General features: G+C 32.2%; 3 protein-coding genes across 3 annotated transcripts; 2 read left to right on the top strand and 1 right to left on the bottom strand.

The window, feature by feature from the left end:
- The first annotated feature begins 687 nt into the window (after nucleotides 1-687).
- Nucleotides 688-2,614, top strand: LOC124935801 (protein RGF1 INDUCIBLE TRANSCRIPTION FACTOR 1-like). The gene is made up of 4 exons (XM_047476228.1): nucleotides 688-841; nucleotides 907-1,106; nucleotides 1,194-1,439; nucleotides 2,346-2,614. The coding sequence occupies exons 2-4, from the start codon at nucleotides 924-926 to the stop codon at nucleotides 2,610-2,612; spliced, it is 696 nt and encodes a 231-aa protein (XP_047332184.1). The 5' UTR covers nucleotides 688-841; nucleotides 907-923; the 3' UTR covers nucleotides 2,613-2,614.
- Nucleotides 2,615-5,978: 3,364 nt separating this feature from the next.
- LOC124933736 (fructose-bisphosphate aldolase, cytoplasmic isozyme-like) lies at nucleotides 5,979-7,197 on the top strand. Its single transcript, XM_047474172.1, has 3 exons — nucleotides 5,979-6,006; nucleotides 6,073-6,300; nucleotides 6,380-7,197. Exons 1-3 carry the CDS (start codon nucleotides 5,979-5,981, stop codon nucleotides 7,195-7,197), a joined length of 1,074 nt encoding a protein of 357 aa, XP_047330128.1.
- Nucleotides 7,198-7,215: 18 nt separating this feature from the next.
- Nucleotides 7,216-15,632, bottom strand: LOC124936966 (BTB/POZ domain-containing protein FBL11). The gene is made up of 19 exons (XM_047477492.1): nucleotides 15,413-15,632; nucleotides 15,280-15,330; nucleotides 14,738-14,858; nucleotides 13,938-14,076; nucleotides 13,764-13,813; nucleotides 12,994-13,082; nucleotides 12,814-12,919; nucleotides 12,532-12,568; nucleotides 12,246-12,391; nucleotides 11,262-11,811; nucleotides 10,523-10,804; nucleotides 10,099-10,244; nucleotides 9,468-9,818; nucleotides 8,768-9,011; nucleotides 8,320-8,375; nucleotides 7,959-8,039; nucleotides 7,836-7,880; nucleotides 7,671-7,739; nucleotides 7,216-7,572 (listed from the first exon to the last, which is right to left on the bottom strand). Exons 1-19 carry the CDS (start codon nucleotides 15,613-15,615, stop codon nucleotides 7,399-7,401), a joined length of 2,940 nt encoding a protein of 979 aa, XP_047333448.1. The 5' UTR covers nucleotides 15,616-15,632; the 3' UTR covers nucleotides 7,216-7,398.
- Between the last annotated feature and the right edge of the window lie 669 nt (nucleotides 15,633-16,301).

Raw genomic sequence — 16,301 nt, forward strand, 5'->3', positions numbered from 1 at the left:
TATGTCACAATTATAATTACTTTTTAAATTTATCAAAAGTAAAAAGTGAGATTAATTTTGTTTTCATTTAATATAGAAGATATGATTGAATTAAATAAAATTATTTTTTTTTTAAAAAGAAAAAAGATAATCAACTTTTCTAACCAACATAATTAATTTTGATTTTTGATAAAATGTATTTTTTTTTTTTTAACAAATAAGCTCAACAAGCTTTATTTGTTAAAAAAATTAATCAATTTATACTATCCATGTAATATTTTATTTTATGGGTTTTTTTCCATTAAAAAACATGTAATTAAAGTGCATTCTATAGTAGAATTTTGGGAAATTCATAGTTACTAGTATTTGGTAACAATGAATTAAAATTAGAACTTTGTAAGGTAAGAAATTTAAATTAAATTGATGTATAAATAAATAAAATAAAGATATTTATAATATAATTAATTAAAAAAAAGGAATTAATGCTGGAAAAGAAGCGTGGGCTAGTGGCCGACCTTGTGGCTACGTAGAGACGCAAAGAAGATCCAAAAAGTAGCGTAAGCGCCAAACTGAGTATAATCCAACGATCATAAATGGTTTAAATCCATCAAGATGATTCTAAACCGTTGATATTCCAGAAGTTGCCACATTTGTTAATTAAACTTGTCCTCTAGTCTAGGCGTTGCTTTGTTGTTCATTTCTAAGTTACAGTTTTGTTTTAGGTTCTCTCTCTCTAAAATCATCATCTCTCTCCCTCTTTACAGAGATCTTTCTCTCTCTATATTCATCATCATCATTTGAAGAATCTTAACAGTTGTGCAAACATCCACATTGTCCCCCATCTGAATTCCAGCAAATTCAGGTAAAAATTCAATCTTTTTAACATATACAATGTCAGATTCGTCTATAATCAAAATTTTATATCAGGAGAGAGAAAGACGACAATGGCGGTGGTGGTGCCGCCGTGGTTGGAACCGCTTTTGAAGGCGGATTTCTTCATTGTTTGTCGGACCCATCGAGACGCAGCCCGTAGTGAATGTAACATGTTCTGTTTGGACTGTAATGGCGGCGATGCATTTTGTTTTTATTGTCGATCTTCAAAACATAAAGATCATCAAGTTATTCAGGTGATCATTCAATTCTAATAATTACCCACTTCTTGTAATGTGTATATGTATATGTATATGTATGTGTATAATGTATGTTTATTGCAGATAAGGAGATCATCTTATCATGATGTGGTGAGGGTTTCAGAGATTCAAAAGGTTTTGGATATAAGTGGAGTTCAGACTTATGTGATAAACAGTGCTAGGGTTTTGTTTTTGAATGAAAGACCACAGCCAAAAGGAGGAGGATCAGGATCAGGGTCAGGAGGAGGTGGAAAGACAGTTTCACATATTTGTGAGATTTGTGGAAGAACTTTACTTGACACATTTCGTTTCTGTTCATTGGGTTGCAAGGTATGTGAAATCTAATCCCATTTTCATTTTTTTATCTTCTTTAAGAATGAATCAATGATTATGAATTTTGATGATGATCATGAGATGGGTTTGTGGTTTGTGGGGGATTTAGATTTTGGATCAATGAATAAAAATTGATTGATAATCCCAATGTTTACTTACATTTAACATAAACCCATGTTATCACATGATCATGATGAGTCCCACATTGATGAACCTTCACATCCTCCCTTTTTATAGTGCCATTTTCTTTATACCTTGTTTGGGTTAATTTCTTCTTTTTTTAACTATTTACATGATTTGATGTTACAATAAACAAGTTCATGTTATCAAGTGATTTTGAAAATCTAAAATCAAACTAGTTTTACCATGTCTTTTTGCTAATTTTCAACTAAGTGATTAGTGAAATGTTTCTACTTTTAAAAAAAAGGGAAAAAATGAGAAGACTTTTAGCATGTTTTATGATAGATTGATACCCACAAAAAATAAATAAGTATTTATTTTATTAATTATAATGACAATCACAAATACATTTATCGTGTGATAAATGATATATGAATATCGACCAAATTAAATATCTAACAGCGTCTGATCCACGCTAAAAAATGAATTTTTTTTTTTTAAAACGGTCATCATCACTATCTCCGTCGCATAGTTTTCATCACACAATCAAAAACCACTATTAATTGATATCATTATCATCACACATTAGTTAGATATATAGCATCAATTATTAGCCAAATGACTCTCATCCCCTTAAATAGGTCCCCCTTTTTTTTTCTTTATGTTTTGGGAGGTGGGAAAATATTGCTTTCTTATTTGCTTTATATGAGTTTTTTTTTTTTTATAATTTAAGTTGAATGAATTAATTAAAATTGGTGTATAATGAATGAATGTATGAATTAGGTTGTAGGGATAAAGAGGAATGGTGATACAAGCTTTACCATAGAGGGAAAGAATGAGGTTATTAGAAGAAGAGGAGGTCAAGAAGGAGAGATATCTACAAGGGTAATTTCGTCATCTTCATCATCAAGGGATGATCAAGAATTAGATATTGATCAATTGCGTGAAGGCTTACAACAAGACATATACCCTCCTCACACACCATCCCCACCTCTTTCTATTACAAGGCGTAGAAAGGGCATCCCTCATAGAGCACCCTTTGGCTCTTAAAACTAATTTTTATTAATTAGTCTTAAATAAATCATATATGGTAAGGTACTAAACTACCCTTTTAAAAAGGACAAAAAAAAAAAGGATAAAACTAAAAACCCTTTATGATCTTTTGCTCGTCAATCGGTCAATCTATTTCGTAACATGTAAGTAAATTGTCGGTGTCGAAATAGGGTTTAGGGTAATATTGTTTTAAAGAAATTATTTAGATGTTTTGATAATAATGTTGATTCTAATGCATATAGAGATTGTACAAATTTGGGGGAGGGCAATGTAATTATTTTATTTTTTTAGGGGTGAAATTGGAAACCATTAAGAAATTAATTAAAGAAGCTAAATAATTAATAGTCTTTGTTTATAGTTTTTGTTGGGTTGGTTGGGACCCAAAGCCACATGGGCCGTTTGTCTATAGAAAACAACTCCCTTTATTTTTATTTTTATTTTATTTATTATTTATAAATTAAATGGGGTCACCAATTTGATAGTGATTTATTTATTTTTGTTGTTACAACCTTCCTATCAAATATAAAGAGGTTGATAGATAGAGATGTTTCAAAGAAGACGGTTATTTGGAACTTTATTTTCCTTTGTAAAAAAATTAAAAATACTTTTCAAATAAATTTATATTTCCTAGGACATCAACTTACATGGACTAGAAGTTTAATTTTCTATTAATTATTTCTATCCTTTTTCATCATAGGTAGACAATTTAAATAGCCTAGTTGATGTAAAATTGTCCATTAAGGAAATATACTTTTTATTTTATTTTGATAGAAGTTGGGGAAGATACTTTATAACTCACTTAGGTGAGGATCTTTTGTTAAAAAAATAAAAAATTGTGTCCATGGTGGGGAAAAAAGAGCAAATAGAGCCTTGAATTTATGAATTTATAGTAAATGATGGAAAACAAATCTTAAACTTTTAAAAGAATGGAATAAGTTTTCATCTTGTACACATTTTTTTTAATTATTGGTTCAATTACTATTTGAACCATATTTTATGTTGTATATAATTTTTTTTAATAGTTCAATTCTTATTTAAGGTTCTAATTTGAGTTGTTTTTATAAAATAAAAATCAGACTTAAAATTATGTCATATTAGGTTAGAGCTATCAAAATTTTATTCATTTGAGTCATTTTTCAATTGGCAAAATCCGTATTTTTTTTTATCTAATTAAGTTGTCACGTTATAAATTAAATGATATTTATAGATGTTTTGGATGTATTCTTTAAAATTGAGTATTATTTTCGGGATTTGCGTATTCTAATTTATCGAAATTAGTTTGAGTGACTAATTAAAAAAATGTATAATTTAAGGAAAATTTTGAGAAAATTTGAATAGAGATAGATTTCTTTATTTTTTATTTTTTTAAAAACTTAATAACGATGTAATTTTGTGTACGGTTTACCAATTTAGACGTATTTATGGTTTAAATTGAGTATTTTTTTTTTTTTTGAGATATACGCGTTCAAAATTATCGAATACGGTTTGAATGTTTTGAAAAATATGTAATGTGTGAAAACAATTGAAAAAAAAAAGATAAAACTACTATTTTATTTTTACAAATGTGATAAATTGATTTAGAAACGAAAAATATTATGTTAAAAGTAATAATACAAACATGTATTTCTTTGTTAAAATTTTTAATAAATTAGAATTTCATGATCACCTTATTTAATAAATATTTTCTTTCACATGAGTTTATTGATATAAGATAGTTAGTAATTATATACTGTATATTGTTATAATGACTTTTCACTTCAATTAAAATGTTTTAAAAAAATGAATCAAATGTTTTACAAAAATAATCAAATCTGATCTTGATATTGTGAAAAAAGAGTGTGTTTATACTTTAATTATATATATTTTAATAATTGAAGTTATAAATATGAGATTTACTGAAATATTTAATGTAATCCACCGAATATGGCCTAATAGTATTATTGTATTCTATTAAAAATATTTAATTATTTATAAATGAAAATGCAATTATTTTAGAATTTGTATTATTTACACTGAATTAGGCAAGTGGCATGACATGACTCATGAGCATGCAGCTATAAAAACAATTATAATTTATAAACAACTCCCCAAATTTTCTTTATATTTTTACTTATGTCCCTGGATTAATTCTTAGTTTGATTTATATAAATTTTCAAATAATTTCAAAACTTTGGATTTATATAAAATTGATAAATAATTTTAATATGAATTTTCTTAGCCTAATTAACAATTATTTAAGTTGAAGAAAAGAACTGCCCAACCTATGAGGAATAGGTTATAAGCAAAGCCTTACTGGAGATGTGACTAGAGAAGGTCTTATGTCACAATCATAAATAAAAGGAAAATATTAATAAATAAGATTAATATATATTAATACAAATTATAAAAATAAAAAATATTTTAGCATGGTATTTAATATTTTGTTTTGTGATGTAATCAATGAGAGAATCAATTAAATAATATTTTATTATAGTTGGAGTTGTGAAGTTTATATTTTAAAGTGAAAAATTATTTGTTTAATAGAATAAATAATTTATAATTCACTAAAAATATGTTAAAAAGAAAAATAACAGATCATTATGGAATCATACTAACTTATTTAAGTTAGGATGGAAATATTATTCTTTTTACAAATTTAAGTTTTATTGTGTCTGTATTTGAGAATTTTATTTGTTTGTAAATTGTAATTTTGTTAATTTTGTTATAACCATTATTATTATAGTTTTTTAACATCTAAAAAAGGTCAATAAATAAATATATATATATAGAAATGATGTATATTTTTTAATTTAAAAGGACAAAAAATGGTCAAATCTTCAATTTAGCTAAAAGATTAAAAGATGCTACATTATTTTCCTACAATTTATTTAATAACCCATTAAATTAATTTATATTTCCCTACAATTATTTAATATATTTTATGATCCATATATATAGTTTTTAGGTATATAATTTAGTTTTATTTATATTAATATTTAATGTATTAATAACCCATTAAATTAATTTAAGTGATAAAAGGAATTTTAAAAAATTAAATGTCAAATACTTACATTAAATTTAATAATTAGTGATACTAACTTCATATATTAAAATTTAAATAAATATATGTAAAGAACATTAGCAAGAATTTATAATTTCATCACTAAAGGTCAATGAAGATGGTATATTAAAAGTCAACATTGGATCCTACAATGAATAGAAACGGTTTTATAGCGACGGATAGTTTAAGTGTCGCTAAAAAAAGGCAATTCAATACTAACCACTGTAATTTCCTCAAAGATCCCATTCTGTTTTCTCCATTGATCCTTGATAATAAGAGCCATACCATTTTCAAATAATTTCTTCATTTTCAAAAGGGGCGCAATGTCTTGCTACAAGGGAAAATATCATGGTGAATTGCTGAATTCATTTTGATACATTTTATTTGAAAGAATATTAACTTATTGATTGATTGTAGATGAACTTTGTGCAAATGCTGCATACATTGGAACCCCTGGGAAGGGAATATTGGCTGCCGATGAATCGACGGGAACAATCGGAAAGCGTCTAGCCAGCATTAACGTAGACAATGTCGAGTCGAATCGGAGGATTCTCCGGGAGCTTCTCTTCACTGCCCCTGGTGGCCTTCAATACCTAAGTGGAATTATCCTCTTTGAAGAAACACTTTATCAAAACACTGCTGCAGGTACTTCTAATTCATCAAATCAATCTATTGTTTTTGTTTCCATTCATCCAAGAATTGATATTTGATTGTTTTATACTAGGCACGCCTTTTGTCGAAGTGATGAAGACGGCTGGTGTTCTTCCAGGAATCAAGGTAGATAAGGGCACCATTGAGTTAGCAGGAACCAATGGCGAGACCACCACCCAGGGTCTCGATGACCTAGCCCAACGTTGCCAGAAATACTACCAAGCTGGAGCCAGGTTCGCTAAGTGGCGAGCCGTGCTCAAGATTGGTGACCATGAACCATCCCAGCTCTCAATGAACGAAAATGCAAATGGTTTAGCCCGTTACGCCATTATCTGCCAGGAGAACGGACTGGTCCCAATTGTCGAGCCGGAGATACTCGTAGACGGGACCCACACCATTGAGAAGTGTGCCGACGTAACCGAACGAGTCCTTGCTGTGGTTTACAAGGCTCTGAACGATCACCATGTTTGCCTCGAGGGGACTCTTTTGAAGCCTAACATGGTCACCCCTGGATCAGATGGGCCTAGGGTTTCTCCGGAGGTGATTGCGGAACACACGATTCGAGCCTTGCAACGAACAATGCCGCCGGCGGTGCCTGCGGTTGTGTTCTTGTCGGGAGGACAGAGCGAGGAGGAGGCCACCGTGAACCTTAATGCTATGAACAAATTGATGGCAAAGAAACCATGGACGTTGTCCTTTTCCTTCGGTAGGGCTCTCCAGCAGAGCACCATAAAGGCATGGGCCGGCAAGGATGAGAACATTGCCAAGGCTCAAGAAGTTCTCGTCGCAAGGTGCAGGGCTAACTCCGAGGCTACTCTTGGAACCTACCAGGGTGGCGCCGCCACCGAAGGGGCGTCTGAGAGCCTTCATGTCAAAGATTACAAATATTAAAAGTTCAGACTAGGTGTTTATAGTTATTTGTTCCATTTTTTCAAAATAATTCGATGATACTAAATTCAATATACATAATTAGTCTCACATCTGTGTTTATGAGTTATTTGTTTCTACTTTCAAAATATCATGTATTCAAAATAAATAATTCGGTTAACTTTGTTTATCTGTTGTATGATTTTAGCAAGAGGGTGCTGCTGCTTAGAATCTTTCCTTCACCACTGTTGTTGTAAGCCCTTTGCTGTCCCATACAGAAACCAAAGTCTCTTTGTGAATTGCAACTCTGCAACTGCCGCTTTTAAAGCCAAACAATGCATCTCTCTGAGGCTTGCATCTTGATATTTTCAAGATGCTCAAGAACCGCCTTTCTGTGACCTGCCAGGCCAGAGAAACATAGTATCAAACAGATTTCACAAGCAGCAAGCACTAAACAAACATTTTTTTAGGGTAGGATCTTAAACTATATGGCGTACATTTGGGAGATCAATGCAGCCTTCACTTGCATCACACATATCAAGGGATAACTTCCGCAACATTGGCATCTACAGTACCAAAAAGTTCAGAAAATGGTATGGTAAACAGGGCTTTGTTTTCTAAACGAGAAAAAATAAATAGGCATGAATTTGTTCAATGCTTACTCTTGAAGAAACATCAAAAACGAAACTTCTTTGAATTCCCAGGCCCTGAAATGAGGTCACGTTGACTCAGCAATCAAACATGCTCAGATCATAGTATGTAATCCTATCCTACAGATAACTCACATTATGACGCAGCACCAGATCCTCAAGGGCTTCACAGTCTAGAAGTGAATGAACACCATCACTTGTTATCTTCCCACAGTCCTAAAATAGAAAATGAACAATTAATTTCAGAAGCATATGCGATGAACATAAACTTCAATACCAGGCAAAAAGAAGGAACATTATGATTTTGCATAAGGATATCTGCAAGTACATAGATTTACAGTTTATATTGGCGATTCAGCAAATGATCAGGAGAAACACATTTATTTCATCAAGTAAATTCTCCTGAGCAATTCACTCCAATTTGGAAAGCAAATTAGAATTTGAAGTCATAATCTCAACTTTCAGCAATGGTTACTAAAGGGAGGTAGCATCAAACCTCTAGAGATATGGAAGTCAAGCCTGGCCAACCTCTGGAAATGATCTCCTGTGAATCTACAGAAGTGATAAAGCAGCATCTCAGACTCATTTGTTACCTTTAGCACTAAAAGAAAATGGAATACACATAATAAAGATCTACTGTTAACATACTAATGAAAAATAAACACTACGAAACCATTTTCTAGAAGAAGTATCGGTCACTTAGCAGCAGGACAAGAATCAACCACATTATCATTCAAAGAAAACTTTAACACTGGAATCTTTCCTTCTTTTTTTTCTCATGAACGTAGCAATGACTGGATTTGTGTCATGGGTAGCATCAAGGCAAATCGGCAAGGTTATTTCAAAAAAAAAAATCAGAGCTAAGATGTCTATCAGAACTCACGACTACTTTTACAAGGTAGTCAGAGTTTGAAGTTCGAGTCCAAAAGGCAGAACTTAGTGACCTGGATTTAGAAGTTTGCACCCTGATAATGAAAGCTCAACCAGATTTCTGCAGTTCTGCGACAAAACAATCAGGTCAGCATTATTCATTCTCGGAGTTACTCTTTGAAGCCGCAACTTCCTCAAATTCGGCATCCTGAGGGAAGAACTTAGAGCAGATATCTCGCCGAGGCAGTGGCAAAGTGACAACACTTGTAAATGAGATAGTGAGTTTGTAATACTCGTTATAAAACTATCAGATATTACCTGTTGAGAAGAACAAGAGAAAGTTCTTCAATGATGACTCTTAATCATAAATGGCTACAATTTCAGATATTCATAAAGAAGTGAAAGAAACGGTGTAAATTGGTGTTTATACTTTCAGATGAATTAATTCAAGATGCTAACTTGAAAGTGGTACAAGACATGCATCTTACCAACCAACACTTATTTGCTAAAATATGGAAAGCATCCACAGGAAATCATTATAAAAAAGGTAGCCTCTTCTAAAACATGGAATTTAGATCTTAGCAAATATAAGGAATTTTACAATATAGATAGTCATTTAATTATTTCACACACTTCGCTCAAAGGGGATTGTGCATATAAATATTAGTTGGTTCAAATAAGAAAACATTTAGATCCCTTTTCTATTTCCTTGAAGATGCTTTTGCATGTATAAGTATTAGCTGGTTCAGTTATGCCTATGAATATAGTCCTGACCTGAAAATAAAGAATCAAAACCTCCAACAATGGGCAAATCGTTGGTAGGATTGTCAAAAGACCTTCATGTAATGATCCACCTAAGCCGACTGTCAATACTTTTAAAGCCACTGCAGCATGTTTCAGAGTTTTCATAGCTAAAGAAGAAAAACCCCATCCAAGAGCAACTTCATTCAATTTGCAGCTCTTTCCCAACTCTTTGTACCATTCTTTGCCCAAAAGGGAGCAGTTAGATGATTTTTCCTCGTCAGCCGGTATTCCATGTTGAGAAATATTTGTACAGCCCATCGCTTTCAAGCATTTAAGTCTAGGATTCCCAGAAAGAAGGTGAGATATAGAAGCACCAGAAACCTGTATTCATATGACAAAACAAGCATGAGATTTCGAAAGCACACTCCTTCCTTTTTTGTTATTCGAATTATTTCTTTTTGTTGATCTATTCTGCAAGGAACAATATCTTTGCAATACATATAGTGCTAATAATCCAGCAAAGAATTATTAATACTTATTATGTTTCCTGTTTATGGCACAGTCCATGTGAATTCAATGTGAAACCTCGCTATCATCTACAAAAAATTGCATCTGGTAAAAATGTATATGGTTCTGTTTGAATACCAGGCTACCAGCATACCTTAGTCTCAGAAACATCAAGCATCTCCAAGGAAGAACCTGAGAAGTTATAAAGTGCATTATCCGCAAGTTGAGTTTCCCTTAGACAAACACTTTTCAGCAGAGAAGCTTGAGCCATAAAATTTGAAAGACTTGTTTCCTCAATACCTGCAAGTTATACCATAATGTAACTACAGAGTAAGACCAGGAAACAATGTAACTCTATGGTGTAACTGTCTTCTGGATGCTCTTTATGCTTTGTTTAGACAATGGATTTGTTAATGTTACGTCAATACTTAAATTCATACATGTTACTGGAGTTCACAAATTTCACAAGCTTTTAGTCTACACCAGACAATTACTTGGTCATTCTATGGCATAAGAAAACAAAACAAAAACACACTAAATTTTCATGTAGTAAAACACATTACAGAAATTTGACTTACCTCTGCAACCACCAATATGCAATGTCTGAAGCTGAGAAGCCAATGATTCATTATGGGTTGCTTCAATTTCCATAGCAGGGAAAAGACCCAAATTCGGCAAGCATGATGTAAGAGCCACAATGGATCGCTCTCCAAAAGAAGTATAACAGGCAAGTATTGAATGCAGCTTCAGACTATTGTGAAGAAGGTTTGAGATACCAGCATCTGTAACTGAGGTACATCCTCTAATGTTCAAATAACATAGTGAAGGACAGAGTTCAGAGATTTTCTTGAGAACAATGTCTTCCCAGGACCAGTTCATCAATCAAATAATGCACAGAAGAAATGAGATGTCAGATGAAACAGAAGTTTACCAAGTATACAATATCGCGAATAGAAAGGGGTTCCAATTTTCAACTGTGGGAAGGGAAGTCTACATCAAGACTCTGCTAATAATAGAAAGCTGAGTATCCCACTCCATTCAAATTGCAGCAAAACAAAACTAAAAAGTCAACCAGAATTTTGGAGCTAGTTATATAGTGAAAATTTATCAAATAAATATTCCAGTCTAAGCTCCAAATATCAAAGGTCAGCCAGCTGATAATGGCACCATTGACTAGCATTCTCATCATTGGTTCATTCCTAGTAATGATGCACATTTTCACGTTCAACATACTAATCTACATCAATATTATTAAACAGACTGCAAACAAGAGGTACAGGAAGAGGAAGGATGGGGATGATGGAGAAGAAACCATACCATCAACATCTGTACGACCCTCCAAGATGAGCTTTTTAATATTTGACATCGACGGTCCAGAAAAGTAAGACATCGCATGATTGAATGTGACAATTTCTGAAGTTGATGCTGACACTCCAGATGCTGTTTCTGAACTTGAAGACACAACTGATACCTTTGACGGTATAATTGGACTCATGTCCACCTTTAAGTCAATATGAGAGAGTATGGGAAGCTTTTTTAGTAACCCGGGCAATTTTGTTATATTGAAATTCAGAAAATAAGCTGCCCTCAGGATTCTCAATGAGGGGAGTGTTCTGCTGAAAACTTCAATACAAGTATTAAAATGTAGCATGGGGCAATTAGAAATATCCACCTCCTCTACTGCTTCAAAAGACAAAGTTGATGATAAAGCCCGCAAGATTTGGAATTGGCTGCTGTTAAGAAACTCAAGGATATTGAATGACTGTTGTATAATGTTTCTCATAAGATCAGTACCATGTGCAGACGGAAACATAGATAACAAAAGAATTGATGGCTGCATCTGTGGGCAACCTGAAAGATCCACTTTCTGCACTGAAAAGGAAAACTCTTGTCAACTAATCAAGCCAAAAAGAATAAGAAAAATGAGAGAGTGATGATCACTACTCAAAATGCATAAACAAGCTGTCGGGGGGACATATATCATATGTGGCCAAAGTGGAGTAAAAGAGAAGAGAGAAAAAAGGGCATGAAGTTATGTAGTGTTATCAGACGGAAGCTAGAAATAAAAGTTTTATGATACTAACATATGGTTATCATAATAATTCATTCGAAACTGATTGGGGGTTGTGACAGTTTCTACACCAAAACAGAAAACCCACACATATTTTGAGGAAGATTTAACTTAGTCGAAAAATCCTAACCATACATTACCAAGACTTAGCTATGAAAAAGAAATTTGTCATGAAACTCATCTAAGCGTTCCTTACTGCATAAAGAAATGAGGAAGTACATTGAGAAAACCTTGGTAAAATTTGTCAATCTTAGCTTGAGTTGTTTTGAATCGCACAATTCTTGAATCAAGCTTGTGTTTGAACTTCTAACCACATTAAGGATAGAAACAGTGCTCTGATTAGCAATTTCAGACAAGTAACAGCATCTTCTTTTCCCTAAAAAATGGAGCAATCTGTAAGGATAATTATAATAGAACTTCATGCAATAAGTGTTATAAAGCTAACATAAAAAAACTACTCCAAAAAGAAAAGAAAAAAACGTTTACATTTGGAGAATAGTACTCTCGACAACATACCTGCAGCATATCCCAGTGGTAAAAAGAAAAGCCGAATCTGTATAAAGTCAACAAAAAGTATGCATAAATAAGATTAATCTTAAGATTCTTTCAATGCAAAGTCTCTCTTCTTCCCAATTTAGTATATTATCTTGTTGGCATAAGTTTTAAGAAAATGGTAAAATGACCAATAAAATTAGTAATGAATTGACCTATTATAGTAATAAATGGGAACATAAAAAAGGACTAATTCTCATAACACAATAGCTTATGCAGAAAAGAAAAAAGGAAATGCAATTTTACCTCTTTTAGAATGTCCAAGAAAGGATTCACATAATTGGCAATGATGTTTGAAATTTCTATATTGGAAGTGAGCCAAATCAGACATGCATCAGCAAGATGCCTTTCACTGGGAACAAAAAGAGATGGGACATCATCCGACTGAGGAAAAGATTGCGGAAATTATTTGCTTAAAGAACTAACCTGTGTACAGTTAAATCAGGATGCCTCATGGATGAAAATAATAAATTGAATGGAATTTCACAAAAGGAGATGCAGTGCATTGCCCACGCCTGTTTGATAAAAATCATAAGTATAACAATAAAAAATGTGATGCAACAACAAATGACAAATCATAAGAACTGGATAGGCATTGAAAAGCATGAAGTAGATTTATGCTGAACTTACCATGAACTCTTACAACCCACACTGCACGAAAAGTAATATCGGAAGACTTCCCACTAATTGCACTTTTTTAAGTAGGTAGAATGGGTGGTCTAGTCTATATTTATCATCATTTATGTCGGTCTAAATCTAATAAGCAAATGCAATTTAATAAGGGTGTAGGAAAGTTCTACTTGCCACACTAACCATTTTGCTTCTTTTGTCCAAATATAAATGAGTACCTTCCCAAATTTTCATATACCAAAATATGTTGACACGTTCTCCATCATATTAAAAGTTTACCCAAGATATGACTATTTTTTCCCTCATCAAAAATGGATGCTTGGAAATAAAACGCACACCTTTCAATATAACGGTAAACCAAGGAAATCAATTTTCTACCAAATTTTGATACTGCAGTAAGGATTTGACTTCCGTCATACTCAGATTCATATCTATATCTGATTTAATTTAAAGATTATTCTCATGTGGGACGAGCAATCAGATCAAAATGATTTACACAAAAAATTAATTGGCCTTTATGATGGACAATAAATGATAATGATTCAAATATCATAAGAAGTACATACAAAGTTCCTCGCAAGGTAGACTGTGCACAGTTCTGGATTTAAATCGTATGCTGCAACAACATCCAGCCCAAAATATGAGATAAGTGCATATATATTATCATTAAAGAAAGTAACACCAATCATGAATTTCATACAGTTTTCTAATATATCTTCTATGAGGAAAAGAAACCTCACCATGTTCTGAACTAAATTTCCAGATCTGGATCAAGTTATCCAACTGCATTAGCTGTAAGGGGGGCGTAGATGATGCCATTTCACTTAGCCATGTCTTGCACTTCATTAGAAGCAGTTCAACTCTAAAATATAATGCTGCCTGAAATGTTTACATAAAAGGCCTGAATAGTATGGGAAACTACGAGTTCTTTTTGTTTGTTGATTTTGGTCTCATAGTTTATAACTTTCATCCTTTGAAGTTAAGTTGGCATAGTTTGAGGCCATACCTTTCTCACCCCTACTTTTGTAATTTGGATTGGTGTTTTCCTAAGTTGCATTTGTGACTACTTACTTATACAGGCTTTAACTTTATAAAAAAGAATATACGGGAAACTACAAGTTTTGAATTAACATCTGAAGGGGCATATGTAACACAACAAAAATCATAAATATATAGAACTCAGGAAACAAACCAGTTCAAGATTTAACTCATCTATAGAAGGGTGGATATGTACCAGAATTTTCAATTTCATACTTCAAAATTTAAACCACTCAGCAACAATGGAGAATATATCAAGTCTTAAACAATTTTTTTAGAAGTTCGGGACTAGAATCCTTAACAGTTTTCAGGTAAGTGAGAGTGCATCCTTCTTGGATAAGCCATTCCATTGAAAGGCAATATAGTAAATGTTGTCCATTTTGTATTGATCAGAGACATTTGATACTAACTATAGAATATTAGCATCAATAACAAAAAGAACAGGCAAAATCTGGAAAGGGAACAAAAAATAAATGGCAGGATATAAGATATCAACAGCTACCTCAGAGAGTGGCAGAAAATTGATTGGTGTTACATCAATTGAAGATCCAAACATACTCTCAATGAGAGTCAAGAATGTCTCAATATCCCAATTTACTTCTATTGAGTCGAGTGATGATTCACTGCAGAAAGACATTACAAACTTGTCACGATGAACAATTAACTAAAAAAAGAGAAGTTTAGAGCAAAAACATTTTGGTTTTCACCAACTCCTCCAACAGCTAAAGAACATGTGCAACAATCTACCTGGTAGAATTTATCTAGTTGTTTCTATAAACATTTTGTAATTCATCTGATGAAGCTAAGATTATCATGTTTGTTTTCTAAGTCTCTTAAGAATTTTTCCATGAATTTGATACAATACTTCACTTATCTCCAGACTTCAAACTATGGTTTTTCAAAAGTTACTTTCAAGACAAACAATGAATATAGAGTTGATCAAACAAAGAACTTCAGACCAAAAGTTTTAGAAAACATAATTATGAACAAGAAACAACTAAACAAAAGTCCAAAATGAGCAGTAATAAAGTACACGATAATCACCTAAAGCTACCACATAGGAGGGCACGGAAGTACAGAGATTGCTGAATAAGCCTGGAAGAATGAAATTAAGATCATGGTCATCGGTTTCTAGTAAGAATTATGAAATGTTGGCCATGTTGATGACAATTCCTACCGATTCCGGCTGACTTTCACGATAATAACCTGATGGTTGAGGATAGAGGGTAAATCCCATGAAGAAATGTCGGACGTTGAAATGACTATTATCTCCCTGCAACAACCTTCCTGCTCAAGAAAATCGGGATCGATCAATTTCAGAGCAACCAAGCCGTCGTCGACGCCGTCGCCGTCACCGCCGCCGCCTGAGCTCGAAGCCATGAACTGTTAAAGTTCTTTTTCTGGTTTGATTTAGGAATGTCGGTTTAAGGTTTACATATATATTAACTAATTATAAAATATATTAATAAATCCTAATTTTATAAAAACTAAAGAATAAAAGAAAGTTAAAATAAATTTATTGATAAAGTATTTTATGTATAGTTTCTTATTTCATTATAATTAAAATCATGCAGAAAAAAATACATAGAACCTAATATCAAGTTAAGTAATTTAATATAAAAATAAATTAAAATTCTATCAACAAAATCTGATAACCATCTAATTTAAAAAGTTAATTAAACTCTTAAACTTAGGTCTCATCGATTGGTGATTTTTTTTTTGAGAAGATGGAAATATTTTTGGTAAAATTATTTAAAGGGTATTGATATATAATAATAAAATAATAAATAGTAATTTAAAATAAAAGGTATTTTAGTATTTTTTGTAATGAATTGAGTAATGTGATTGATGAGAGAGAGTAAAAAGATATTTGAGTGGTTGAGTTATTTAAATAACCCCAATCGAACAAGGCTTTAATATATATATATATTATAAATTTAAAAAAAATATAGTTAGGATAGACTAAATAAATAAATAAAATTATAAAACAGTGAATAATTGTGAGTTGCTAAATCTCCCTTTTAACCCTACATAGATGTTCTAGATGTTCCATATAATAATAATAA

Source organism: Impatiens glandulifera, chromosome 4, assembly GCF_907164915.1.
Source record: "Impatiens glandulifera chromosome 4, dImpGla2.1, whole genome shotgun sequence".
NCBI lineage: Eukaryota > Viridiplantae > Streptophyta > Magnoliopsida > Ericales > Balsaminaceae > Impatiens > Impatiens glandulifera.

Bases quoted from the DNA above. Each gene is read 5' to 3' on its own strand.
- LOC124933736 (XM_047474172.1), top strand. From the start codon at position 5,979: ATGTCTTGCTACAAGGGAAAATATCATG. The intron at 6,007-6,072 runs GTGAATTGCTGA...GATTGATTGTAG, and splicing joins CTACAAGGGAAAATATCATG to ATGAACTTTGTGCAAATGCT. The intron at 6,301-6,379 runs GTACTTCTAATT...GTTTTATACTAG, and splicing joins TTATCAAAACACTGCTGCAG to GCACGCCTTTTGTCGAAGTG.
- LOC124935801 (XM_047476228.1), top strand. From the start codon at position 924: ATGGCGGTGGTGGTGCCGCCGTGGTTGGAACCGCTTTTGAAGGCGGAT. The intron at 1,107-1,193 runs GTGATCATTCAA...TGTTTATTGCAG, and splicing joins AAGATCATCAAGTTATTCAG to ATAAGGAGATCATCTTATCA. The intron at 1,440-2,345 runs GTATGTGAAATC...TGTATGAATTAG, and splicing joins TCTGTTCATTGGGTTGCAAG to GTTGTAGGGATAAAGAGGAA.
- LOC124936966 (XM_047477492.1), bottom strand. From the start codon at position 15,615: ATGGCTTCGAGCTCAGGCGGCGGCGGTGACGGCGACGGCGTCGACGAC. The intron at 8,040-8,319 runs GTTTGATGCTAC...TTTCTATTTTAG, and splicing joins TGACTTCCATATCTCTAGAG to GACTGTGGGAAGATAACAAG. The intron at 7,573-7,670 runs GTACGCCATATA...CTGGCCTGGCAG, and splicing joins GCTGCATTGATCTCCCAAAT to GTCACAGAAAGGCGGTTCTT.